Source organism: Apus apus, chromosome 12 (assembly GCF_020740795.1).
Source record: "Apus apus isolate bApuApu2 chromosome 12, bApuApu2.pri.cur, whole genome shotgun sequence".
Lineage (NCBI taxonomy): Eukaryota > Metazoa > Chordata > Aves > Apodiformes > Apodidae > Apus > Apus apus.
The window spans coordinates 593436-619193 of NC_067293.1; the positions used below are offsets into that span (position 1 = coordinate 593436).

General features: G+C 56.6%; 2 protein-coding genes across 5 annotated transcripts; both read right to left on the minus strand.

The window, feature by feature from the left end:
• Positions 1-4550: 4550 nt before the first annotated feature.
• Positions 4551-9556, minus strand: LOC127389791 (uncharacterized). 3 transcript variants are annotated; one of them, XM_051630637.1, is made up of 6 exons: positions 8935-9556; positions 8170-8519; positions 7163-7570; positions 6656-6748; positions 5991-6031; positions 4551-5151 (listed from the first exon to the last, which is right to left on the minus strand). In XM_051630637.1, exons 2-6 carry the CDS (start codon positions 8210-8212, stop codon positions 4966-4968), a joined length of 771 nt encoding a protein of 256 aa, XP_051486597.1. In that variant the 5' UTR covers positions 8213-8519; positions 8935-9556; the 3' UTR covers positions 4551-4965. The 3 variants fall into 3 exon arrangements, with proteins under 3 accessions (XP_051486597.1, XP_051486596.1, XP_051486598.1); XM_051630636.1 differs by having other exon boundaries at positions 6656-6751; XM_051630638.1 differs by lacking the exon at positions 6656-6748.
• Positions 9557-10760: 1204 nt separating this feature from the next.
• Positions 10761-25254, minus strand: TMLHE (trimethyllysine hydroxylase, epsilon). 2 transcript variants are annotated; one of them, XM_051630322.1, is made up of 9 exons: positions 25200-25254; positions 24630-24828; positions 20066-20325; positions 18926-19102; positions 17834-18113; positions 16630-16749; positions 14799-15035; positions 13988-14126; positions 10761-13294 (listed from the first exon to the last, which is right to left on the minus strand). In XM_051630322.1, the coding sequence occupies exons 3-9, from the start codon at positions 20322-20324 to the stop codon at positions 13163-13165; spliced, it is 1344 nt and encodes a 447-aa protein (XP_051486282.1). In that variant the 5' UTR covers position 20325; positions 24630-24828; positions 25200-25254; the 3' UTR covers positions 10761-13162. The 2 variants fall into 2 exon arrangements, with proteins under 2 accessions (XP_051486282.1, XP_051486281.1); XM_051630321.1 differs by lacking the exon at positions 25200-25254 and adding an exon at positions 25012-25115.
• Between the last annotated feature and the right edge of the window lie 504 nt (positions 25255-25758).

A 25758-nucleotide genomic window follows, 5' to 3' on the forward strand; every position in this document is an offset into this window, starting at 1 on the left:
CACACGGTACCACCGGCAGGAAAGTCTTCATCACCAGCCCCTTCCACACCTGCACAGCCCACTCTGCTCCTGAAACACCGACAGCTCACGAAAGCTGTGGCAGCCCCATCTAAACAGCCTCATTCCTGCGGCCCAGAAATCCCCACAGCGAAGCTCTGCTGAAGCCTCAGGCTCTGGGAGGGAGGGTTGGAAGAGGCGAGGTCTGTCCCGGAGCCCCTCGGCCCCCACCCTGGGATGCTTTACCTGCCAGGAGCATCCAGCCGGTCCCCAGCAGCTCCACGGGGCGGCACAGCAGCATCTGCCGGGGGAAGCGGGCTCAGAAACCCTTCTGCTTTTCAAACAGCCTGGGAAAAGCTGCCAGGAGAAGGAAGCCGGGCGGGCGGTACCGGGCGGGAGCTCTCGCCGCCCTGAGGGACCAGAACGCTGGTGCTCCGAGACGCCCCGGCCTGGGATGGCTCCAGCCTCACGGTTTCCTGCCGATCCCTCCTCTCCTTCCTTGCTGGCTCTGCCGGGGACCCTTCCCGGGCCCGTTCCCGGTGCTCCCGCCCCGGCCCCCTCGCCCCCCGCGGGCAGGGCTGCCCCGTCCCGTCCAGCCGCTCCGGCCGCAGAGCCCCGGGGGGTCTTTCTGCCGGAACAGGAGCGGGGGGTGTCCGGGGGGTCTTTCTGCCGGAACAGGAGCGGGGGTTCCCGGGGGCAGCGCAGCCGGGCAGTGCCAGAAGTGCTGCTGCTGTAAGGACCGCTGAGCCGGACCGGCGGGCGGCAGCAGGGAGAACGACCCCTTCCCCGAGGGCTTTCCTGTTCAGTTCGGGCAGGAATATAATTGACAGGAGATGTCCCCTTCATTTCCATACCCTGGGGCCAGAAGCTCCTCCCCGGTCCTTGCTTACAGCTCAATCATCTTCCATCCTGCCCCAGGAGAGGCAGCTCCCATCTCCGTCCCGCGTCTCGCGGTGGCCCGGGGTTCAAGCAGGCTCTGACAGACTTGGTTCCACTGCGAGGAGCTTCCTCCTGCCCCGCGGCAGATGGGGCTGGGATCAGCCGTTTCCCACATGCAAAGGGAATATCAGTCTAAGGGACAAACTTTCCTGGGATCCAGGGACCGATACTCTGGGCTGAACAGGAGATGAGAGACTGAGGGAAGTGTGAGTGCTTCCCTGGAACGCTGGGGAGAGATTTCCTGCCCTGGCACCACCAAAACCAGAGTGAGATGGATGCTGGGACAGGACAGTTGTGTGCACCACTAAGGTAGGCTGGGATGCAGATGCCACAGGGCTTGGAGCACCAGCACAGTGATACCCGTTGGTTCCACATGCCAGGAGAAGGTCCCAGCCTAGGTCACTTCCAACCCTTACACCATGCTCAGCCCCTGCTGACCTCAACAGCCCTTTTCCCAGTTCTTGATCCTTCCTTTACTCTACCTGTCTGCTTCCAATTAATATGCCTGTAATTACTTTTCTCCATTGCTCCACATTTTACTCCATCCATCCCCAGATTCAGCATCTCTGCCCTGGTTACCCCAGCAGAGGCAGCTTTGACTGACCTTGCCAATGTGGTTTCACCAATATTCACAATATTGGCTTCACAAACCTGCTCTCCACAAGCTCCTCGGGGCTCCCCATGGTTAATGGCAAAGTGCTGTCCCTTCTCTCCCCCCTCTTGCCCACCACAGAGCCCCATCTTGCAAAGCAGCTCTGAGGTTTGGTGCTCCTCACACTGTCACTTGTCACAGATGTTATCTGTCAGGAGCTTTCTACACCATCTACCTGCAGTCACAGCGAGCAGGACAGGGGTTTTCAGACAGGAAGGACAATGACCTTTAAGAGAAGTGGAGCCTACAGTGAGCTCAGTACACTCTGCATGCTCTCCAGTTTGGGTTTTTTGATGTTAAAGGGGGGGCTGCTGCCACTTAGACTCAGCCTTTCATATTGTTTTGTGGCCAAATGTGCACTTTTGGTTTTAATTGGACTTCTCCCTGTGCCCACCTGTGGGTTCTCTGTTCCTCAGGGCAGGCTGCTCCTGGGGTCACATCACATGGCTGCTGGAGCTCTGTCGTGGCAGCAAAGGGCTGCTGTGTTCTGCAGGCAGCTGACGTGGGTGGGGGGTGGCTGAGAAGCTAAAAGCAACTAGAAGCAAAGGCACGAGCATGAAAATGCAACAGCAACGTTGGGGTGACCATTCACCTGGAGGTGTCTCCAGAAGGACACCAAAGGATGAAGCTTTTGGTCTCCAGGCAAATCTTTCCTTTGCTGGCAGGAAGGATGAGCTGCTCTAGATGAGTGTTGCCCACCCACTGCTCCCCCTTAACGCCACCATCATATCCACCTTATCTTCTCCAAGGAGTAATTTTTACCAGCCAGGCCACACAAATCTTTCCAGGTTGCTGGAAGGGACTATTTTAAAAACCTGCCCTTAGAGAAACCAAATGCAAAACCGAGGCAGGTTTCTGCTCAGCTCCTCCCCCCGGTGCTGTAAGAGCCTTTCTGGCCCTGGCGCTGCGCCCGGAGGGGCCAGGGGAGCCCGCAGAGCAGACACAGCAGCACAGGACCTGGGAGGGTTTGCACAGCCCCCACCTGGGGCCAGTGCAGCTGCTTGTGGTCACAGAGAGAGAGGCAGAATGGTCAGTCCGCAGCAGCTGCAAAACTATCACCCGAAAGCACAGCCCCGGGTCCTTCTCCTGCCCCCCACGCTGCTGCAACCCCAGCCACACCAAGGAGGGGGGACACCCTCAGGTGACAGAGCAAATGGCATTTCCCAGTCACCAACAGCATCCCTGCTGCAGAGAGTAGCGGGAGACCCCTCCAAGGCAGCAAGACCAAGGCCAGGAGGAAGCAAGGCTGTGCATGGAGCAGCTGAGGGCTGCTCAGCCCCTCCTGTGGTCCCCAGGCTGGAGGACACCAGCTGCCACCCCACTGTGGGATGACTCAGGAGTCCTGCCCACAATGCTCCTGGCCTGGACAGTGCCCTGCTGGGGAAAGCTGGGAAGGAGAAGGATTTTCTGTGGCCAATGGGCTCCAGAAATGCAACCCTGGGCAAGAGGCAACTGGGACATTTTTCCCTCTGAACAGAGTGTGGGCAAATCCCAGAAGGATGGAATAGCCAAGAGAGATTAATTAGTCCAAGCCTCTGCACACTCAGGGTCACTTAGAGCAGGTTGCCCAGGACCATGTCTGGTTTTCATCCAATATTCAACCCATGGAATGGATAAGTCTATTTATATATATCACCCCTTGTCAGCTTTTCCATGAGGACATTACAGGAGATGGTATCAAAAACTGCACAAAAGTCAAGGTAGACAACACCCCCTGCTCTCCCCTTGGCCACCAAGGCAGTCACCTCACTGCAGAGGGATGTTAGGTTGGTTAAGAAGGATTTCTCTTTTGTAAGTCTGTGCTGGCTCCTCCTGATCTCCATGGTGTCCTTCATGTGCTGGGAAATGGTTCCCAGGATTTGTTGCTCCATCACCCACCCCAGGCTCAAGATGGTGCTGGCTGCCCCATCCTTCCCTGGGTCCTCCTTCTCGCCCCTTTCTGAGGAAAGCAGCTCTTCTCCAGTCTCCAGAAATCTCCCCCACTTGCCATAACCTTGCAAAGTTTACCAGGAGTGGGACTGCTGTCCTGTCACCCAGCTCCCCAGGGGTGCATCCTCTCAGGCATGTCCAGTTGCTCAAGTTCTCTCTGACCTGACCCCCTCCCATCAGGGGGGTTGTCCTTGCTGTGGACTTTCTCCTGGCCCTCGGGTTGCTGAAGGCTCATCTTGTTGGTGAAAACTGAGGTGAAAAAAGCCTTGGGTGCCTTGGCAGTGTCCTTTGTCACTGGGTCCCTCACCCACTCTGCAGCAGTCTCAAAAGATATTGAGCCACATGGGCCAGGGATGGATTGAAACATGGAAAAGTCACTCACAAGGATGAGCAGGGCTGTTGGGAGGACCACTGTGCCACTTGGAGTCTTCAAAAGCCAAGGCAGGAGGAAGCTTGCTCTGAGATGCAGCTGGTGAGCACCGAGGTCTGCAAGCACCGAGCTGTCTGCAGCTGCAGGAGAGACACCCTGACCTTCAGAAGCCTCAAAGAGCCACCAAAACAGGGTTTGAGGGGCAAAGCCCTGCAAAGAAAGGCAGGAAATGAGCAGGCAGAGGCAGCCGGTACAGCTGCAGCATGGGTTGGAGGCAAGGACAGGAGACACCAAGTGTCAGAAGTTCCCCTTAGCTGAAGTCACTCTGGAGGAAAAGTGTTGGCCCTGACACTGCAGTTCTGGAGCTCAGCCCTCTCCACCGGGTGCTGCAGCTCCTGGGGAAAGGCCAAGACACACGTCCCACAAGAGGATTTGATCATCCCCAGGAAGTGCAGGTCCACACCACAGACATCCAAACCAGCTGGTTTTCAAGGTTATGAGAACTGAGAATCACAGGTGCTGTAACCAGCAGTTGTGTTTCTGGGCAAGAAGGACATTTCCAATGGACAGCAGAGGAACCTGTTGCCCTGAGATCAAGCAAGTTTCACTGCAGGAAGAGTCTGCTCAACAGTTTATTGGCAGACTTATAAAAGGAAGGACAACTTTTCAGGTCAAAGGATCTTCATATATTCTTTTAATATGACAAGACTTGGCAGTGAAGACGGGACACACGATTAGGATCTGTTCAATGCTCTCCACCACCCCTGGAGTTGAGGTGAGCCCATGGAAGCAAGTTTCCCACAGAGGAACTATTGAGTTATCTTTGCCTTTGCAGTCTCTCTTACCCCATATCTTCAGGCTCTCAGGAAGCCTCAAGGAGAAAGTGAACCCTGCTCATCCCTCAGGCTCAAGAAGGACTGCAGGTTGAGGCAACCTGAGGGGTTTCTGTGCTCTGTTGCTCCAAGCCCTTCCCAGCCCAGGCTCAGGGCATGGAGATACTGGAGGGAGCAGCATCAGTGATAAACTGTCTCTTGGCTTTGAGGAACCCTCTGCAAAGCCCCTGCTTGAGCTCCCACAGTCAGACCTGGAGGTGGTAGAGCCCCTCGTCTGGCCCTGTTGGACCAGGACTCATTACAGATTTGTACATGACCATTTGGGCTGGACTCTGCTGGGGCTGTTCAAAGCTGTCCCCAACTCTGGCATAAACAGTTGTCATGTCCCTCACCAGCACACTTTCCATGTGGGGCTCCTCCCTTCCTGAGACCTAGAGAAGCACAAAGAGACCATCAAAGATGAGAACCTTCTCCAGAAGCTGAGATGAGGTCAGGAGGCATCTAGAGCTCCTGACTCTTTGCACATTGATGAGGAGCTGGCAGAGCCAGGAGCTACATAATGCCCAGAAGGCTCTGCCCACTGTGTGTGGGGGGGGGGAACATACAGATCCCAGCTCCCCCACCCCATGGAGGCAGAACTGGCTCAGCCCCTTGGGAACACCAGAGGTGACATCTCCTTTGCCCAAGGACCTCTCAGATGACACAGTCACAGCTTGGGGAGCAGATGGGTGAGCTCAATGGGCACTGGAAACAGGGATGAAAACCTTCCATAGAATCCCAGGCTGGTTTGGGTTGGAAGGGACCTTAAAAACCATCTATTTCCAGCCCCCTTCAAGGGCAGGGACACCTCCCACTAGACCAGGTTGCTCCAAGCCCCATCCAACCTGGCCTTCAACACTTCCAGAGAGGGAGCAAACCTTTGGCTAATGCCACTGGAAAAATATAATCATCAGACCCTCTGTGTGTGGAAACAGCTGCAGGCTGGCAGGACCTGCAGGACATGCTCTGTGGAGCACACTAGTACACCTGGGACACCAGCAACCCCCCCAGAGTCACCTCCCCAGCACTCCTGAGGGGGAAGAGACACAGCTTGAGCCACTTGGCTCTCAGGGCAGGTACTTTGCAGCCTTCTCTTGTAAGAATGAATTAACAGCTTCCTAATTGTATATCCCATCCCCAACTCCTGCAGCTCAGGATGTCCCATCCAAAGCAGCAGGTGACAGTGACACAGCTGCCCCAGGGCTTTCAGGTGCCACCCCCCATCCTGTACCTGCTGTTCAATTATTATCCTTTTCTGCTGCCGAGCTGTGCCTGGAAAAAAAAAAGAAGTAGCTGGTTATCCCCTCCCTGCACCTTCCCCTCCACCAGCTGGGGAACCAGGGATGCCCTACGGGCACTTCCACCAGGGGGTGAGGTGGATTTTGCCTTTAAGATGGAGATTTCTGTAGCTGCTTTCTCTAAGTGCCAGTGAAATCTTCCTCCTTGGAAAGAAAGGAATTAGTTTGCTGACAAGGGCACCCTCAGGGACAAAGTTTTGAAGTCCTAGCTGTTGGAAGCTGTGGAGACAAGCATCTGGTTGGCTTCTTCTGAGGTGGAAGCAGCCCAAGGTGTTGTCCTCAGCTGGAGATTTAGAGTAGCTATAACAGAGCAGTCATGGCCAGGCTGAGAGGACTTATTTCAGTCCCTTGTGTCTCTGCTCCCACTTTCCCAGCAGTGCTGCTGCTTCGTTAAGCTGTTATGGACCTGAGACCATTCAGCAGCTCCCAAGACTGGGGCACATTTCAGAGTTGCTCTTTCAGGAGGAATAATTCTGGTGTGAAGAGCAGAACCCAGGCAGCTCCAGAGCCCTCCACTACCTCCAACACCCAGGATCATGCCCAGGGGAGCTGGAGGATGCAGCCTGGGAGGCTGAAGGGCAGGAGCAGATCCACTCACCACAGCGCCACAGGCAGCAGAAGAGCAGGACTAGCAGGAGGAGGGGGACTGAGGAGCAAATCCCAATTATGGAGTAGTGGATGTGGCCCTGCTCTGCTGTGGGAAAGAGGAGAGGTGGTGTGAGCAGTTCCTAAACAAGTAATTCCCGTGGTTTCCTCACATTTCCTGGCTACCAGCACTCTCCTTGAGGTCACAGAATCCCAGACTGATTTGGAGACGAGCTAAAAGCTCGTTCGTTCCAGCCCCCCTGCCCTGGGCAGGGACATCTCCCACTAGCCCAGCTAGCTCCAAGCCCCATCCAGCCTAGATCAGGGAGCAGCAGCAGCACTGAGGACCCACAGCCCGAAGGAAACACCGCGGTGCAGAAAAGCCAGCGCAGGCACAGGCAGCCCCGGGACAGGGCTGTAAAGGGACGGGACGGGGACAAACATCCCTGGAATCCCTCCCGCCGCCCCTTGGAGAGGAGGGACAGCCGCTCCCCCCGGAGGTGCCTGTGCTCACACTTACTTGCTCCGGGACGCGCAGGGGGGACACGCTGCTCGTGCACGGCCAGGGTGATGTTCCAGGTCCGCTGCCAGGGTCGGAAGGTGACAAAATAAATCCCGCTGTCCCTGAGCTGCAGGTCCCGCAGCAGCAGTGACCCGTTCCGGGGGAAGAGCTGAGCGCGGCCACGGGACGTGGCGTGGGTGAAGCAGTTTGTGGAGCAGCTGTTGGGGGCCCCCGCGGCCCCCAGGGAGCAGTCCTGCAGCTGGCAGGTGACCATCTTGTCCGAGCAGTTACTGAAGCGCCAGTCAACCGACACCGGCGAGTCGGGGACGCTATCAAGACTGTAGGAGACAGGCAGGAGCACGGACTGGCCCACGGTGCCGTCGATGCAATCCTGATGGATTTTGACCAGGAGGGCCAGGCTTCCCCCTGCGGAGCCGGGCGCGGGGCAGCTCAGCCGCAAGTCTGGCCCCCCGGCGGGAGAGCAGGGGCTGGACCCGCTGCCCCTTCCCTTCCCCTTCCCTCAGCCCACTCTCTCCAGCTCCACATTCCCAGCAACATGAAGCTATGAAGCTGCTGCACCCACGTTCGGGTTTGTTTTCAGCTTCTGGGGGGGGTTCATGGGGTGCCCAAGTTCCCGCAGGGAAGGGCTGCTCTGCCCGGGGGGCTGGCAGGGCTGAGCCCGCCCGCGAGGCGCGGCAGCAGCCCCGGGGGGCTGAGGACACCAGCACCCCCAGCCTTACCAGAACCTTGGTCCTTGGGCCCCCCCCCCCCCCGCACCCTTTCACGGCCGGGTTGGCCTCTCTGACCGCCTGCACGAGCAGCGGCTCCCGGTCCTTGTGCCCGAGAGGAAAGGGGGAGACAAAGGCACAGCCCCCTCCTGCTCTGCTCCCACGGGGGGATGGAGCAGCCCCGGCCCCCGTGACCCTGCCAGAGCAGGGGACATCGCGGGGATGATGGCCCTGGGGGCCACCAGCCGGTATCACCCTCCGCGGCACCCCGGGACCCCCAGCTCAGCCCAGACTCACCGAGGAGCAGCAGGAGGGAGCAGAGGCTGCAGCTGGGGGACATCTCCTCCGGATGCCGGGGAGCTCGGCCTCGGGAGCAGAGCGGGAGCCGGAGGGTCCCTGGGCCTCCAACACGAGTGGGACGGGGCAGAACGGGCGCCGCGGCGGCCAGCGAGCATCTCCGAGCGGGGGAGGAAGTCGTGGCTGTCTCAGCCCCCTCCTCGCCGCAGGGTTTATTTGCGAGCACAGCAGCCCCGGGCTCCGCTCTTCCTGTGCTGCTGCCAGGGAGGAGCAGGGGGTCCCGGCCGGAGCCACCAGCCCCTCGGGGCTGCGCTTTTCCCAGAACACATCTCCAGCTCCAGCAAACGTCTCTGCCAGACAACATGTTGGCTCATCACCAAAAACGCTCAGTTTTTGGAGAGGACAAGCTGGAAAGAGTCAATTTGCTTCCTTTCCCTTCTACCATGGAACCAACCAACACGTTTGAAATATAATGGTACATTTTCCTCGTGAGGTTCTCCTAGTTTTGGGATGCAACAGGCTCCTTCTGACTTCCTCCTCAAAAATGCTCTGGGAAATGTTCAAGGCCAGGCTGGATGGGATTCGGAGTAACCTGGTTAAGTGGGAGGTATCCCTGCCCATGCAGGAGGGTTGGAACTAGGTGATCCTTAAGGTTCTTTGTAACCCAAACCAGTCTGGCAAATCCCAGTGGAAAATCCCCACCATCCTACTGCATCACTAGAGGACACACATTATTGCCCTTCCCCCCTTCCCCGCAGTACTTACTTTCCACCCACTTTGTGCACAGAAAAACACCACAAGCCCTTTCTCTTCCCTTTGAGCCCACAAGCGGTCGACAGACTGGGAGGAAGAGCCTTCCCTTTTGTTGCCTAATGACCTTTAAATCCTCTTCACCTGGAGCTGCCTTAAAGGGCAAGGCCCTGACAGACCCACCCAAAGGCTGCAGAGATGTGGGAAGGAACGGGAAACAAAACGAAAATCTTGTGGAGATCACGAATAAACCCAGAAATCGGAGGGAAAAGCCTATGGGCATCCTTTCCCCAGGTGATTTACTGCATTCCTGATGCAAAGCCTTGCCAGGGGCTGTCCCCACGCCCGGAGTGTCCTGGAGCTGCCAGAACAAACCTGCTGCCTGAGAGATGCTGGAAAACCATTCCCTGTGTTTGCACAGGATTTAGCTGCAGGAGGAGGGGGCAGCGCTCCCGCTCCTGCCCCAGCCCCGTCACTGGTGCCGTGTCTTTGCTAAGAGGCTTTTTATTCCCCTTTTTTGACACTGAAGTCTGACTCATTACATGTCGGTAGCGAAACTTGTGCTCACATTTCACTCGGGCTTACATATGCATGTTTAAAAATATCCTGAACTCGTGCTGGATGGGGATTGCTTCCTCAAACATGCAGCATTTTCTCAGAATGTAACTTCTGGGAGACTTTATTCTCTCTTTGTATCGCACCTTCTGCTCAGCAGCAGCCTCTCACCTCTTGCTGCCTCTTACAGCTCCTGCTTTCCTCCTCTCCAGAGCTGTCAACCCCAAATTCGTTATAAAAAAATCGTCCCAGTTGGAATTCCCTGCTGGAGTTTCCCTGGAGTGATGCTCCGAGCTCTGCAGAGATGTGGAGATTTGAAACCCAGGGGTTCCAAACAGGAGTTTCTGAACCCCAAAGCTGGGTTTGACTTCATTTTTTTTTTTTTTCCCCAGTAAAATAAGAACATTCCCTGTCTGTAAAACACGCTGAGGTTTGGCAGTTCTGAGAAGCCCAACTGCTTTTGAGCACCAGGTTTTCCGTCCAGCCCTAGTGGCTGTTTTTACAGAAAACCTCCTTTTTTTGGTCCCTTTTTTTGCCTCCCGGGGCTGGAGGGCAGAGCTGCGGGGCCAGGGGCTGCTCCCCCAGCCCTGTCTCCCCACACCCCTTCGGCCCGGCCCCCAACCCTTCCGAGATGCTGCCAGGGATTAGTTAACGCTCAGGCAAGGGGATCTGCTGGACGGGCCGGGGTGACCGCAGACTCCTCACGCACTATTAAAACCTCGCTCTGGTGCCATCACCACCCCAGCCCCACGAGCTCGTCCCCATTTCCCCTTACTTCCCTCCACCTGTTGAAGTTACAGAAGGGGATGAGGTGACAAAGAGCCTCCCTCCCTGAACTGATCCACGTATCCCCACGACATTCCTGAGGCTCCACGTGCTACACCAGTCCGGTCAATGAACACGTTAATGAATATTAATTAACTGAAAGTGGATAGCGTAGATGATAATTGAGGGGAACGTGGATCAAACGGTTGCCAGAACAGTTCACACGTTCTTTTCCCTTTTCCGGCAGCTGCTCTGTCTAATAAGCCACTGTTGCTGGGTTGAAAGCAGCTTCTTCCTTCTCCTGCAAGTCCCATGAGCAGCAAAGGGCTCCAGGCTGCTCCGCAGGGGCAAAGGGGGATGAACCGAAAGGTGCAGCGGAGCAACCCCGAGAGCTGGGGGGCAGCAGGGGGCTCCGGGGCGCGCCGGGCTCTGGGGAACGGGAGGGAAAGCGGGAATACGAATTTCTTGCACCCTCTGCCACCCTGTGGCCAGGGAAAGAATAAGCCAGGAGAAGCCAAGGGTTTACTGCTCCTCGCGTTTATTCCACCTTTGTTAAGTCATACAGACATTTATTTTTCAAGTTCATGACTACTTAAAATATATATTTTATTAAGCTGACCACTTTATAAATCCTTTATTTGAAGGCTTGATGTCTTAGTTTAAGACATTTTCCAAAACACACACAATGGATCACCAGGGCAGGGGGAAGGAGAAGGAAGCAGTTCAGCATTTAGTGCTGAAAGAATTGAAAAGGCTTGATTACAAAAACTGGTCCGAGATCCTTACAGCAAAGCAAACCTGCTCCATAACATGGCACAAGTGCCTGCAGCAGCCAGGCACCAACTGCCAACCTGTCCCCTTCCTTTAAATGAGGCTGTGATGCTCACAAGCTGCTCTGCAAGAATGTAGCCCTCTTGGGAAAGTGAAGCACAAGGATCAGACAAAGCTCTGCCCTCTCCACATTTTGCTGTGGGGGTGGGCACAGGAATGTGAGGGTAGCTGTGGGGAAATGTGCTCCCTCTGTGTGAGCAACATCCCAGCACGGCTCACACACCCCCCTGAGGAGCAGGTTGGTTTGGAGCTGGCTGGTGGGTGAAGCCCAGAGCCCCTGGCAGCAGCCACAGTCCCCATGTCCCTGTCAGAAAGGCACCCATGTCACAACAGTCCCTCATCAATGCACTTTGGTTGGTTGTCCCTCCTGCCAGCCAGAGTCCTCTGGCAGCAGGTTTCCAGCTTGCAGCTGACACAGAGAGAGGTCCCCTGAGCTGGGGGTAAAGCCCAGCTCATTGACCACAGGAAGGTTTCCACACTAACCCCACACACTGTCCCTTGTATCCTGGGGGCACACAGGCAAGAAGAGCTCAGGAACCCATGCTACCCTCAAATAATTTGAAAGAAGGCTCCCCTGCTCAAGGACTTCAGATGTCCTCTCCTTTGTCAATGAACACAGAGATTGGTTTTTGCCAGCATCCCTTCCCTGTGCTCCAGGCCAGGGGGTGAAACTAGCCCTGCTACCACATCTTCTGGCCAACAGCCTGGGCTCAGAAACCCCTTCCAGCTCCTGGTAACTGCAGCAGGGGAACCCCTGGGAATGGCAGCAACAGGCAGTTCAGCCTGCATAAAGAGAAGCTGCCAAGAGTGTCTCTGAACACTAGAATCTATATCGCCAGTACTTAGATTAAATGGGGGCAGCATGTTTAGCACAGACACATTGTGCTGCACTTGCACCTTGGACATCTTGCTTGCACAGAGGAGCCAGGAGGGAAAGGGACCAGCCCTGGCTTACGGTCTAGTCAGAGCAGAGTGAACACCCCCAAAGATATGGAAGAATGAAAAAGAAAAAAAATCCTAAAATCTCTTCTTGGTTCTAAAATCCTAATGTTTCTAGCAATATCAGGATTTGCTTTTGTTCCTTACACTGTGGCCTTTCCACGTCCAGAGTGATTCACTCACCAGCCAGCAGGAGCTGCAGGGCACCTTCATGTTCATTGTCTCCACAGCCAGGAGAATCTGGTGGAAAAGACCTGGCCAGCCTCACCCAGCAGCCAGTGTAACAAGGACCCAACATCAACTCCTTCTCCAGCAAAGCTGGAAAAGCAGGCACAGTGGGAAACTGGTCAGCAAACACTGCAGCTGCTGAGCCTTTGCCCTTGATGGCAGCAGGGTGTAACAGGCAGGAGGAACACCAGCCTTACACCACTGGACACCCAAGAAATGTCAGAATACATCCCTCATCTAACACTGTCATCGCTCCTTCCCAACATTGCTACTTTCTCCTCTCCTTCTACATTAAACTTTCTCAGGAATACCCTAAACTATACCAGGTTCCCCTCCTAGGCCACCTCTCCAGCAGCACAGCCTGTGTCAGGGACTGCTGCAGGGGCATGTAGTGTGTTTAAGAAGAAAGACACTAAAATATGCCACCTTCCCTCAGGGTGAGCAGTGGCACTTCCATCAGACAGACATGAATTTTCTCTGGAAAGGGTGAAGTCCAGCCTGGGGTGAGACAAGATCCCACAAAATTCCATTCTGCTCTGCTATAAAAGCAAGATAAAACACCCAACCCAGAGCTGCCAGCTGAAAAAAAAACAAAGGCTGAACAACAGGGAAAACTGCTGAGATTTCCAATCCTGAAGGCACTTAACTGAGGAACACTTCTCATAGTGTGATGAGCACCTCCCCAGCAGAGCTGATGGGCTGGAAGCAGCAGGCTGGGGACACGGGCAGCCCCAAGGCAGAACGTGGTCCCATAAAGCTTCCATCACCTTTGGCTTCCACCTGCTCCCTCTCCCGAGCAGGCGTCGGGAGCTGCCTGGAGAGGGTGCAGGTGTCTGAGGTATGTGCGATGTGGCGGCCCCGGGGGCGGTGCTGGTGGCCCGGGGGGCGGTGCTGGTGGCCCCGGGGCTGCCCCCAGGGGCCGGGGCTAGGCCTGCAGGCCCAGCAGCCGCGCCGTGTTGAGCACGTCGTCCCGGGTGAGGTAGCAGCCGCAGAGCTGCCGGTAGCCCGTGAAGGCCTCCCGACCGTGCAGCACCCGCCAGTTGTCCACAAACAGGGCCTGTGGGAGGAGGGGAAGGGCTCTCAGGAGCAGGAAGACCACCAGGCAGGGCCAGGACCCTCTGATGGGACTGGTCCTGGAGGTCCCTAGAGACTGGCAGAGCAAGGGGATCACAGCCCTCCCAGCTCCACGCTGCTGAACAGGGTGAGGCAGCAGGTGAAGCTACAGCCAGATGTTGAGGTGACCCAGCCCAGCTGTTCGACTGGCAGCTCTGCTGCCAACCACGAGTTGAAACCTGACGGCAAGTGAGGCACAGAAATACACTCTGGGCTGTGTCTCTGCCTTTCTGTTAGAGAGGTAAAAATATAAACGTTTTCTTCCAGAAGAAGTCAGAGGCTGAACATGAAGTGTTCCCAGCTCCCCTGCTCCTGAGGGCCCTCACTTCAATGACCAGAAAGATCTTCCTTCTCTCCCCCAGTCAGGACTAACTTTCCTCTCGAGACAGAGCTTGAATTAACCAAACATTTCTGCCTTATCTGGGAGCTTGCATTCCTTTACGGCAGCAGGAACACCCCCTTCTCCCTCACAGGTGCCAGTGCTGCCACACAGGGCACCTTAAAAGCAGCTGTTGAAAGGAAAACCGCAGCATACAGAGCTCACCTGAAGCCTTGACCTTACTGGCACCCACCCTGCACACCCCGAGGAACCCCCCAGCACCCTGTCCCACGCACACAGGAGCCCCCCCAGCCCCACCTTGCCCGGCTTCAGCTTGACCCAGAGCTCGTTCTCGGGCCGGCGGAGCTCGGCGGTGAGGGTGCGGTGCGCGGCGTACCAGCGGTGCACCACGTCGTACGGCACTGTGTTGATCACTGCCCGGTCGTAGTTGTTGTACCTGGGGGGGGAAGAGGAGGTCAGAGACCACGCAGCAGGGCTCCACAGCCAGCAATTCCCAAAGTGGACCTTGGGAGCCTGTAGGATTAGTTTGGTGTCTAAGGGAGGCTGCAGAGATGAGCAGGGAGGCGGCGCTGCCAGGGCAGGACTTTCAGGAGAAGGCACAAGGCTGGGAGAGAGGAGTTTACACAGCCAGAGCAAAACTCTTCTGCCTGGTTTTCCCTGCAAGGGTGTGAAACAGCAAGAGGCAAGACCAAGGGCTGCTCAGAATAAGTGTGATGCCAGGCTGGAGCTTCCAAAACAACCCAAATAGCCTTGGAAGGGGACCAGCCTGTGCTCTGCCCATATGCCAGGTGGACTTCTAGAGGCTCTGTCAGAGCAGGGCTGAATTCTCCTGCCTCCCCAACGAGGGGAGCTGAGGGTGTGGAGCTGAAGGGTGACAGGGGTGAAAAAAATCAAAGCCTGGCACTGACACTCCCTTTGTACTGGTGGCTCTGTCACCTCCTCTAAAGCAGCAATGCCCAGTCCAGGAGATACAGGGGAGCTCTGTGGTCTCACCCCCGCTCCTCAAACATGCATTATTTTTTAGGTCATGGTATCTTCTGGAAACCCACCACCATCTGCCACCATCCCCTCTCCTCCCCATGAGCAAGAGGCCCCATGTTGACACTACCTGATGAGATAGAGCTCGTTGTTCCAGGGGTAGACGTTGAGGACGGGCCCGACGCCGATCATGTGGTTGTGGCAGCCTCCCACGTTCTCAACGTACTCGTGCTTCAGGGGCACCTTGGTGAGCAGCTCAAACTGCTCGGGGGCTCGCTGCAGAACCTGCTCTGCTGCATAGAAACCATCCACCAGCAGTGTCCTCCCACCCGTGCCCTCGTGCTTCAGGCAGTGGAACACCTGGATGCTGCAAGGGGGAGAGAAGAGGGCACAAGAGAAAAGACCTTGGCTGCTTGTCCAGTGGAGAAGGTGCTCCCCACTGACCTGGACAGACACGATGGATACACCACCCTTCCCTAGTGGTTGTGACACTTACTTGTAATTCAACTGATTTTGCTAAGACCTGCCATGGAATGGGGACAGACTAGATGGTATCAGCTGGTTCCTCATCCCCATGTCACACGTTTTGCTTTCCAAGAAGGGGGAAACTGTCTCCACTGCCTCCCAAACCAAGGGACACCAGCCTGGGCACATGGCAGAGGATCAGGCCTGTGTGGCACAAAGCCCATCCAGGCAGTAGGATGAGAGGTTCAAAAGCATGAAGCCAGCCTCCCTAGAAGAGCTCAGAACAAGGGAGCCATGAAAGGAACACTGAGGTCTCCAGGAACCACAAGGGGAGCCCAGGGTGACCCTCACATCCTGCTCTCCCACAGGCAGGAATCCCTCAAGGTAACACTTCAAGGTAACACTTTGGAAAGCCTGCAGAAGAGGAGTCCTGGGTGAGAAGGTCACCTACATGGACACCCCCTTCCCCAGTGGGAAGCCATTTAGCTCAGCTCTTGTCCTTCTAGCACTTCTGAGGCTTCTCTCCTCTTTCATCTAAGCCAGAGAAGTGTTGTACTGTTAGGAACAAACACTCAGGAGCTGCCACAAGCCACCTACTCCAAATTTTCAGTCTACAAACTTCCCTCCTCAGAAGATCAGTTGTGACCTTCTGGGAAAGCCTTTTACCTTCCAATTCCCTTTGGGGCATTTTAACCCACAGAAGGTGATGTGGCAGGACCTCCCAGCTCCACCCTCACCTTTTCACCTGGGTGCTCCAACCACCCTGACACTCCACAGCAGTTCTGGGGTAATTTTACCCATCCACAAGCACTGGAGCAAAGGACACTCTGTGCCTCAAAGGCAACAACCTCCTCTTGCAGCTTGCTGAGAAGCCTCTTCTGAGGGCAGGCTCTGTGGTACACAGGGAAGGTGGCAGACCTTCCCACAGCTCCAGGAGTTTCTATCCTCTATCCCTTGCAATAATTTAACTCGAGACTTGCCAGATTTGCTGACTTCAGGGGGGAAACAGACATTCAAATGAACACATCCTTCAGCTCATTTCCTTCAGAAACAAGGTCAAAAGGCTGCTCCACCTGGTCCTGGGTGGGGGAGGAGGGCTTGCCCCAGAGCAGCAGGATTCAACTTCTGCAGCAGCTTTCTACAACAGCTGTTAAGGGCCACTGGCTGCAGCAGGAGCTGAGCCTTGCCAGACAGACACAAAAGACAAACCAGCTGCTCATTTCTGTGAGGCTGACTGCTGCCTGTCACTGTGAGGACTGAGGAGGGTGACACCCAACAGCCACGTCCCTCACTGCCCACGTTCTGACAGACCTGCAAGTTTCAAGGCTAGGAAAATAAAAATACCCATGTACAGACTACAGTGCTCCACAGGGACCAGCCAGGCCCCAGAAGGGCTGTGTGACTAGAAGCAGCAGCAGCACTGGAGACAAGGAAGCCAAACAGCATCACCGTGACTCGCTGCTGCCTCCTGCCTGGCAGTGCTGGGCCCAGCTCACCCGCAGGGCTCCTGGAAGTAGGTGGTGTCCGTGTGCCGGTCCAGGGCCAGCTTGGTGTAGGCTGTGTCCCCCCGGGAGAAGTCAGAGGTGAAGTACCACATGCGGCCATAAATGGTCTCCCTGGAAGAGAGGAGGGAAGCTATGGCCGAGGGCTGCAGGGACAGGGGTGGGAGACAGATCCACTCCTGCCTTTGAGGTCGCTCCCCTCCATCCCACGTAAATTAGAACAACTAACGAAGATGCACACGGTCAAAGGATGGTGCCCCTACTGCCTCCTCCAGCAGTCAGTTTCTCTCTTTCCTCCACAAAAGGCTGACAACGATGAGTCTTGCTTTCCCCCCCACAAACACAGATACCCTTTTTATACCAAACATCAGCCCCAGTCAAACCAAGGAAGCCACCGAGTGACAGGAGGGGTTGGCAGAGTGCAGCTTGTCCCTGCTTGTAACCACCACGGGGTTACCTAAAAATCCCTTTTTCTTATGCTTGGGATTCTTTGTCTGCACCCTCACACCCCTTCCCACCCCCCCCAAACGTGCATGACAGAAGGCAAGGACAGGCAGTGCTCAGGGGCTACAAGGAGAAGGTATCTGGAGGGGAAGCAAAGGAATGACTATCCATGAAAAGAAATCCCTCCTCTTCCAAAGGCCCAAAGGCAAGTTAAACTGTTCCTGCAGTTTGGATAAAGCTGAAGCTCAAAGCCAGGCTTGCCAGGCTGTTGGTGTCTTTTGAACAAACACAAAAGAAACATTTCTCAACATTTTTCTTTAGCCAGAGCTACAAACTGTTTTTGATCTCCCTGGCTCCCAGGGCCAGGGCTGCCCTCCTAACCTCCCAAGTCATAACAGGAAATGTCTCTCCTTGCAAAGCTCAAGTCTTCCCAGACAGGCTCCTTCCTCTGGTCCCTCCTCTCAGTGCAGTCCCACTGTCACTAAAGTAATCATGTGCTCCAGAGGCAGCTCCATAGCCTACTGGCTCCAGGCTCTCCCCTGGAGGTGGGATCCCATAGTGCCACACTCCATCCTGGCTCAAGCACAGCGGCCAGAGGCTGCAGAAGACCCAGACCTTTTGCTTGCAAACCAGGCCCCACTCCCCAGTACAGAGGGAGAAGAGAGCAGCACCTTTCCAAACAAAAATAAACCAAGTCTGCCCTTCCTGGCTCCTCTGCAAAGCCACCAATGGCCTTCCCAGGGCAGCTTGTTACCTGATGAGGCTGATCCTTTCTGCCAGGATCTCAGTGTCCTCTTTGGTGGGAGAGACATTCTCCACGAAAGCGATCCCGTAGAGCAGGAAGTTCTGCAGGAATTCCTTCAGCCCCTCGTCTGTCTCCAGGAAACTCCGGCAGTCGACGGACGGGACCTGGGCCTGGTGGTAGATGTCAGCATTCCAGAGGATCCGTGGGTGCATCACCTGCTGCTTCTGCCCCTCGTAGCTGTTCTTCACCAGCCACTCCAGCCCATAGCGCGTCACGTGCCCGTCTGGCCCTTCCCCAGGGAGAGGAGTCCCAGTCACCACCACAGCCTTGAGAGCACACCCATCCCTCTAGGACACCCCCCCATCCTTTTCATTTTGCCTGGTGACTGACTCTTTACACCCTGATGCCACCCAAAACATGATCTGGTTAAGGCTAAAAAGTGTTGTCGTTGCTGCCACAGCTCCAGAGTCAGAGCCAAGTGGTTCAGCTTCCATGGGTTTGTTTCCTACTGACTCCACAGAGCAGTAAAGTCCTGCCTGTAAATAAAGGTGAGCTACAACCCAGGGAAGAAAGCAGCTGGGAAGCTGAGGAGAAAAGACAGAACATGTGAATTCTGACCAAACAGGACAGGGTAAGGAGAAGAAACCCAACCATTTCCTGACCCATCTCTTCCCTGCCTGCACTGCTGCTGTGTTCAAACAGACCAACAAAACGCTCAGACACCAAAGTGATGGTGCTGCCCAGAAAGGGCTGGGAGGGCGGAAAACCAGACACTAATTTGGGATAGTCACCCAAGGGGAGTGGTAGATTCCCCCACATGGGACAGCGTTAAGTCGCAGCCTGACAGGGCGCTGAGCCATCTCATATAAACTATAGTAGTGCCTAGAAAGGTGGGGCCAGATGATCCTTGACAACCTGACACTCCATGATTAATTTAAGGCCTGTCTACAGCCCTGCAGTGTTTAAACCCTGTTTACAGCCAAGTCTCTCCCCCAAACCAGCCCCTGATCTAGAGAAGCCCACCCTCTCCAGCAAACCTCCGGGCAGGACCCCCGAGAAGCTGAGCTCCCACCCAGCAGGGACGATGCCTTGGCTGCTTACAGGTGAGGAAGAGCGTGGCCCCCTCCACCCTCACGGCCTGGGGCCTGATGCCCAGGTCCACGCTGGCCGTGTCCAGGCTGCGCTGGTGGGTCTTGGCGTTGTAGCAGGAGGCGGAGCGGCAGTGGTCGCGCAGCCACACGAAGTCCAGGCGCATCAGCGTCTCGGCGTAGCGCAGCTCTGCGGGGACAGGCGGGGCAGGGCTGGCCCGCGGGCTCCACAGCCTCGTGGGGGGCCTGGGGGCTGCAGGGGAGCTGGGGAGGGGCTTTTGACAAGGAGGGATGGGCCAAGAGGGAACGGCTTTAAAGCGAGAGGGGAGATTTAGGTCAGACAGGAGGAAGAAGTTCTTCCCTGTGAGGTTGGGGAGAGCCTGGCCCAGGCTGCCCAGGGAAGCTGTGGCTGCCCCATCCCTGGCAGTGTTGAAGGGCAGGTTGGATGGGGCTTGGAGCAGCCTGGGCTGGTGGGAGGTGTCCCTGCCCATGCAGGGGGTTGGAACTGGATGGTCTTGAAGGGCCCTCCCAACCCAAGCCAGTCTGGGATTCTATGATCCCATGTACAAGGGCAGTCAACATAGCAGCTTCTACATCCAGGTGGGGGCAGGATGAAGCCCAGGCAGAACATCTTCACACAAGACCTGGCTGTCAGCCACCTGGTCAGAGTCTCCCTTCTTACTGAGCCTCCCAGCGAGCTCACCCTGCAGCAGGAAGGAGGAGGGTGGCTCACACACACACACACTGGTCACATACACCTCTTCAACAAGGGGTAAACCCAGAGCTGTACAGCAGCTGCTGCACATAACAGAGGGTAGACCCAGCACAGGAGAAACGAGCCAACCAAACACACCACATACAAACATTACAGACAACAGCCAGACTTCAATGCAAAGCTTTGATATCCATTTAGCACCACTACAAAGCCTCCCTTCCTTGTTCCATCCCAGGACAGCTTAGAAATGCTGAAGGCCCTTCAGAAGGGGGTTGGAGCCAGCAGAGGCAATAGGAGAGTCAAGAGGAACATGAAACACAAGACTCCAGCACACATCCCCCACTTCAGAAGGAAAAGCCAATTACTGCTGGGGCAGGTGGTCAGGAAAATCTTGCTCCTCTCCCCAAAAGCAGGTACAGATGCACACAACACACCCACCTAGATGGTCCCGGTGTAACTGCCAGGCACACTTGAGGGACTCCGGGGCCGTGTGATGCCAGCGAGCTGCAGCAGCCAGGACGGGCCCTGGGCCCGGGGGCGGCCCCGCCGGGCGGCGGCTGCTGATCCCACGGCTGGAGATGCTCCCGGCGCGGCTGCTGCTCCCCCTGCTGCTCCCGCTGCGGCTGGAGCTCCCGCTGCTGCTCCCGCTGCGCCGGGCCGGCAGCCCCAGCAGCCCCGCCAGGCTCCGGCACCACATCCTGGCAGAGAGGGGGAAGGACAAGGACAAGGTGACTCGGCTGTGCCAGGAACCACATCCCGCTCCTGAACCCTGCGCTCATACGCCAGGCCCCAGCAGCGCTGCCGGGAGAGCTGGTGCTGTCCTGCACAACTCACAGCCAGCGACAGCAGGAGGGGGAGAACCACTCCACGGAGGAGGAAGGAAAGCAGCAGCACAGGCAGCCTGGCCCAGGAGAGTCACCCACCTCCAGGCACCACTGGGACATGACAAGTTCAGGGAGTCTTGCATCTAACTCCTTCACTGCCAAGTCCAAGTGCCAGGGTCTGCCATTCCCCCAGGGACACTGCCACGGGACACGCTGCTCCCCCAGTGCCCCCAGTCCACCCCACAGCCACCCCCACAGAACTGGGTGCTTCACCCTCCTCCAGACCAGCCACAGCAGATATTTCTGCAGACATCACCCACACCCTGGAAGACAACTATGAGGTGCAAACTGGGTGCCCTCAAGAACTGTGTGTGATGGGAGAAGAGGGAATTCATTAACCCTTAGGCATCAAATAATCATTTTACACAAACAATCCAACCCAGCCCTGCACAGCAGCTGGAAACAGGTGGAGGAGAGACAAAGGTCTCTTGCTTATTTTGTGGCCACCACAAACCACAGCAGAAAATAATCCTGAGAAGGGACAAATAAGATCCTGGGATTTATCAGGCAAAGCAATTCCAGAACAAACAGTTGTGTTCAATGCTCTTGTGCAAATCTACCAGCAAATCCCATCTGCTGGAGGGCTTGTCCCCTCTCTGGCCTTCCCAGTTTGAATTCACCACTCCTGGACGGAGCTACAGGGGTGAGGGAAGTAGAGAAGAGTGACCTTGACAAACAAGAACTAGAGGGATCCAGCAATTAGGTCAGTTCTAGAAAAAGTCTGCAAAACAAGGAGGAGGAGGAAGATCCCTGCCTCTGCTGAAGGACACAGCTGGTGTGGGAGAGAAACCAACCGCGGGTAATTTTAGTGCAGAGGAGAAGGTGATTTCTCAGAGGGAGTTTCAAACAACTCTTCGATACAAAGAGCAAGGGCAGACACTTCACAAGCTTTAAGGTACACCCTGGCGTGTTGATGAAGTTCCGGAGCTCAGGCCTGAACCCAGCAGGCTTTCAGTGGTGAAGACCAAAGAACGGGGGCACCGCTGGATGAGACACGGGCTGGGGACGCAGCTCTTATCCCTGACTGCTGATTTCCCTTCATCTCCTTATCTGAAGGGTACAGGCACTGCTGCTCTGGCTGTCCAACCTGCTTGGCCCCTTCAGAGCTGACTCTGTGCAGAGGTCTCTAAAGTTGGTCATAACAATAATATCAACAGAGGGCCCATATTCCCCCAGAACCTGCTAAGTAGGAGAAAAAAAAAAAACAGCCAGCTCTGGGGAAAGCAAAGTAGAGCCATTTTCATCAAGTGAACATTTTCAAACGACAGCTCTAGTGCTATTGAAAGATTTCAGCTGGGAAGGTCCTGGTTTCTGGGGCTGCTGGGAGCTCCTCAGAGCTCCTTGCTCACTGCCTGACACCCCCAACAACCAAGACCTCTGCACCTCAGACCCTGCTGCAGAGCCCGTGGAACTCTCTGTAGATGGAACATCCTGAAAGACTCTGGCTTTCTCCCTACATACAGGGACAGTGGGGCAGGGTAGAGCTCCCCCAGCCTCAGCTGGGGCTCCTGGGGGTCTGGAGTCCCACAGGAACAGCCTCTGTTCCCTCTGGTGGTCTCCAGCCAGCCAGCAGGTCAGTTTTTGTAGAAACACCAGCACCAGGCTCTGGGAGGATGCTCTCCAGCCCAGCTCTGAACACAGCATAGGAAAAACAACTGGCCAAATCAGACTGGCAAAATGCAAAACCAGGTGAAGGAAATCTGCAGCTACAGAAAACCAGGAGCTGACAGCGACATTTATGGGCTTTACAAAATGTTAGTTTTCTAGTAATTTAAGAGATGATTTAATCCCCTGAACCAAATGTTGCAACTCCCAAAGCTTAAGAATATTCTTTGAGAAAGGCAGACGGGTGGGAAGACAGAGGGGGGAGAGAGAAGCCAGCCTGTTTGCACACTCCTGCCATCTCCTCCCACAGGACCCAAAGCTGATCAGAAAAGCTCATCTGCAAAGCCCCTCAGAAGGTGCCCCTGCCTGGGCAGCTCCAGCCGTGGCTCTCTCTGCACACACTCCTTTTATCTCAGCCTCTTCAGCATCAAAGCTTCCAGAGAATAAACCCAGGTACTGGTAAGTGACCCAGACACTTAATCTAATCTGTGAGACCTCTGGCTTCTCTGCTGCTGGAAGCAGACACCACAGACAGCTTGCAGAGAAGCCTTAAACTAAAGCTGTCCAAGAGATACTAAAACTGAGAAGGATCAAAACCAAAAAAATCTGTCTGATTGCAGAGGAGCTACATTTTGCCTTGGGGTTTGTTCAAGCAGAGCTAACAGCTCTCCTGGTTGGGAGGAGCTGGGTGAGCAGCAAAGCCTTTCCCCAGCCCTCCTGTCCACCTCACCTTCCTGCTTCTCATCTCCATCTTGTCCAGAGCAGGCACAGCTCACCTGGACAGAAGTGAGCTGCAGGAGCAGAGACGTGTCAAGACAAAATTTCCCCTGGAATTCCAGAAGAAAGGGTGGGAGGAAAGGGGACATGACAGGGGATCCTGCAGGGAACCCACATGGACCTAGGGAGGTTACCAAGGTCAGTCACCAAGATGTGCCTCTGCCCAAGCCAAACAAACCCTGTGCAGACAGGATCTGTGAGGAGCTCATCCAGAGTCCACTGCAGGTGGATAAAAAGCAGGAGAACGTGGAGAACCCACACTGGGAGGCACAGAGCTGTGGGTGCTGGAGGGAAAGGCAGAAAACTCCAATATTCTGTGATTTGAGGAACTACCCCAAGTCTCTTGAGAGAAAAGACAAGAGATGTGGTGGAGGAGGGAGAAGTGGGCCCTCGAGGGGCTGCCCTGTCCAGGGGACCTCCCTCCTGGCCCCTCAGCAGTCTGCCTCCCTACTGACACAAGGAGCAGCTGAAGGAATCAAGATTGTTTTTCCAGCTCTTTTGATAAAAAGCCACAACTCCCACTCTGAGCAAAACCAAAAGCTGTGCTGGAAAAGATCAGCAACTGAAATAGTTTCAAGCAATGAAAACTGGAAGGAGAAACCAAACCAGCCTGTGGCCTGCAACCAGCTTTTAGCCAAAACCTTCCAGGAACACAGGGTGACACTGGCCTGCTGGCACCAGGGGAGCTGCTGGGGCTGAGCACAGACCTGCTCATCACCCCAGGACACCACATCCAGCCTGCTCCTCAAAAGCATTTGGCATCTGAAAAAAAAAATGCCTGCCTTCCATGCAGCACTTCCAACCCTTCAGCTGCTCACACTCATCTGGTGAAAGCAAACGTTTCTAAGAAGCAGGGAAGTTTCAGTGGCACATCAGGCCTTTTGCTCCCCATAGAGAAGGAAAGAGACAATACATTTTTAAGGCAGCCTTTGAAATGTTCAGTCCACAAACCCCCAGTGGGGCTCATACCCCACCAGCCCCTTGGCTACATGTTTCTAATCTGACATTTCTCTCCACTTTGGACACCCAGACACCCCAGGGTAGCCCTGATGCAGGAGCATGGGTAAAGCAGGGTGCTGCAGAGGCTGTTAATTACAGCAGAAACAAAGAGCATCTTGGCTGTCCCCTGCTGAGAAGGGCTCCCACCCCCCAGCCTGCTCCAGCAGACAGCTTGATCAAATCTCAGCTGTCAGGAACCAGATTCCCCTTCCAGCCCTTCCCAGCAAGGGATTTCAATTAAATTAAGGAGCTAATAAAGACATCCCAGACACTGCCAGCCTCACAGCTACTTCATTTTCCTAGAAGTACAGGTAATTATCTGCTCACTGCACATTTAACACCAACCACCTGACTCCAGACCCTCATTCCCACAACATTTTTGCCACCTCCTCTTTGAAGTTTCCTCACCCACCTCAAGCAAAACCCTTTTCAGGCTGCACAGCTTAACAGAAACAAGCTCCAATTCCTTTTTTTCCCCAGCAAAAACAGCCAGTCCTGGTGGTGGCTCTCCCCTCCAGGGACACTTATTGCTGGAAACTCCTGTTGTTACACCGCTTCGTTCAGCCGCTGCGGGCCCGGCCCAGGCAGAGGGGGCCGGGCAGCCCCTCCGGGCAGGGAGGAGCTGCCTTTTGCCAGGGCAGGAGAGAAAAGGGCTCAGAGCGCGGGCTGCCCTTGCCTGCTGCTCCCGGCCCGACGGGACCGGACCTGCTCAGCCCTGCCCGAGCTGCGGGTGTTACCTGGGACGGTGCCAGCAGGGCCGGGGCTGCAGGAAGGTCGGCGCGGGGCTCGTGCGGGGCCCGGGGCGCTGCACGGGGGGCCCGGAGGGTCCCTGCTGGCGGTCACGGCTCTTCCCGGCGTCCTCCTGCCGGCCCCGCCGCTCCGGCCCCGCCGCTCATCCAGCGCAGGAGGCGGACGCTGCCCGGGGCTCTCGCCGACCTTTTAAAAACAAACCATGAACACCGAACAGCCAGGGTGGAACCTGCGCCCGGAGCGCCCGGTTCCCTCCGGCCCAGCGGGCCCGGCAGCGCCTCCTCCCCGCCAGCCCCCCGGGGCCAGGCCCCGCCGCCGCCCCGGGACACCCCGCCCGCCTCGGCCGCTCCTGCCGCAGCCCGGACGCACCGCGGCTCCTCCCGCGCGGCTGGGCCGGGCCCCGAGCCCGCGGGCAGCGGCGGCACCGGGACCGGCAGCGGCGGGGCCGCCCCGGGGCGGGGCCGAACCACCGAGCGCCGCCGGGCTCGGCTAGAGCGCCGCCCGCGCCGGGAGCGGCTGGACAGAGCGGGGAGGCCGTGGGGTAGAGCCATAGAGACCTGGGGGCGCGGATAGAGCGCCGCCGGCCCCGGGGAGGCCCGGGAGTGCTGCGGGCGTGGAGACGGCGGGAAAGGAGGGAGGGCTTTTCGCGCGGAGACCGCCCCCGGAGAGCCGCGGACCGGGCGCAGCGGTGCCCCCAGCGCGACAGGCGCTTTAACGGCTTCGGGCCTAGAGCGCCGCTGGGCAGACCATAGAGAGGCAGCCCGCAGCCTAGAGCGCCGCGCGGAGGGGCGGCGGGCCGCGCCGGGCCGGGCGGCCGTGTCCGTGTCCGTGTCCGTGTCCGTGTCCGTGTCCGTGTCCGTGTCCGTGTCCGTGCGGGCCCCTTGCCGGGCATACTGTGCTGATTGTTCACCCGGCGGTGCCGGCACCGGCGTGGATGTGTGCGGGAGGCTGGGGTGCCGGGCCGCCCGCGGGAGGGGCCCCGCCGCACCCCTGGGCTGCCCGGGGGCTCCCGGCCTCCCCGCCGCTCAGCCCGCCCTGAGCACGGGACCCCGCCGGGCTCCCGCGGCAGCAGCTCCGGCCCTTGGGGACTTTCGGTAGCAGCCTGAGGGCGGGAGC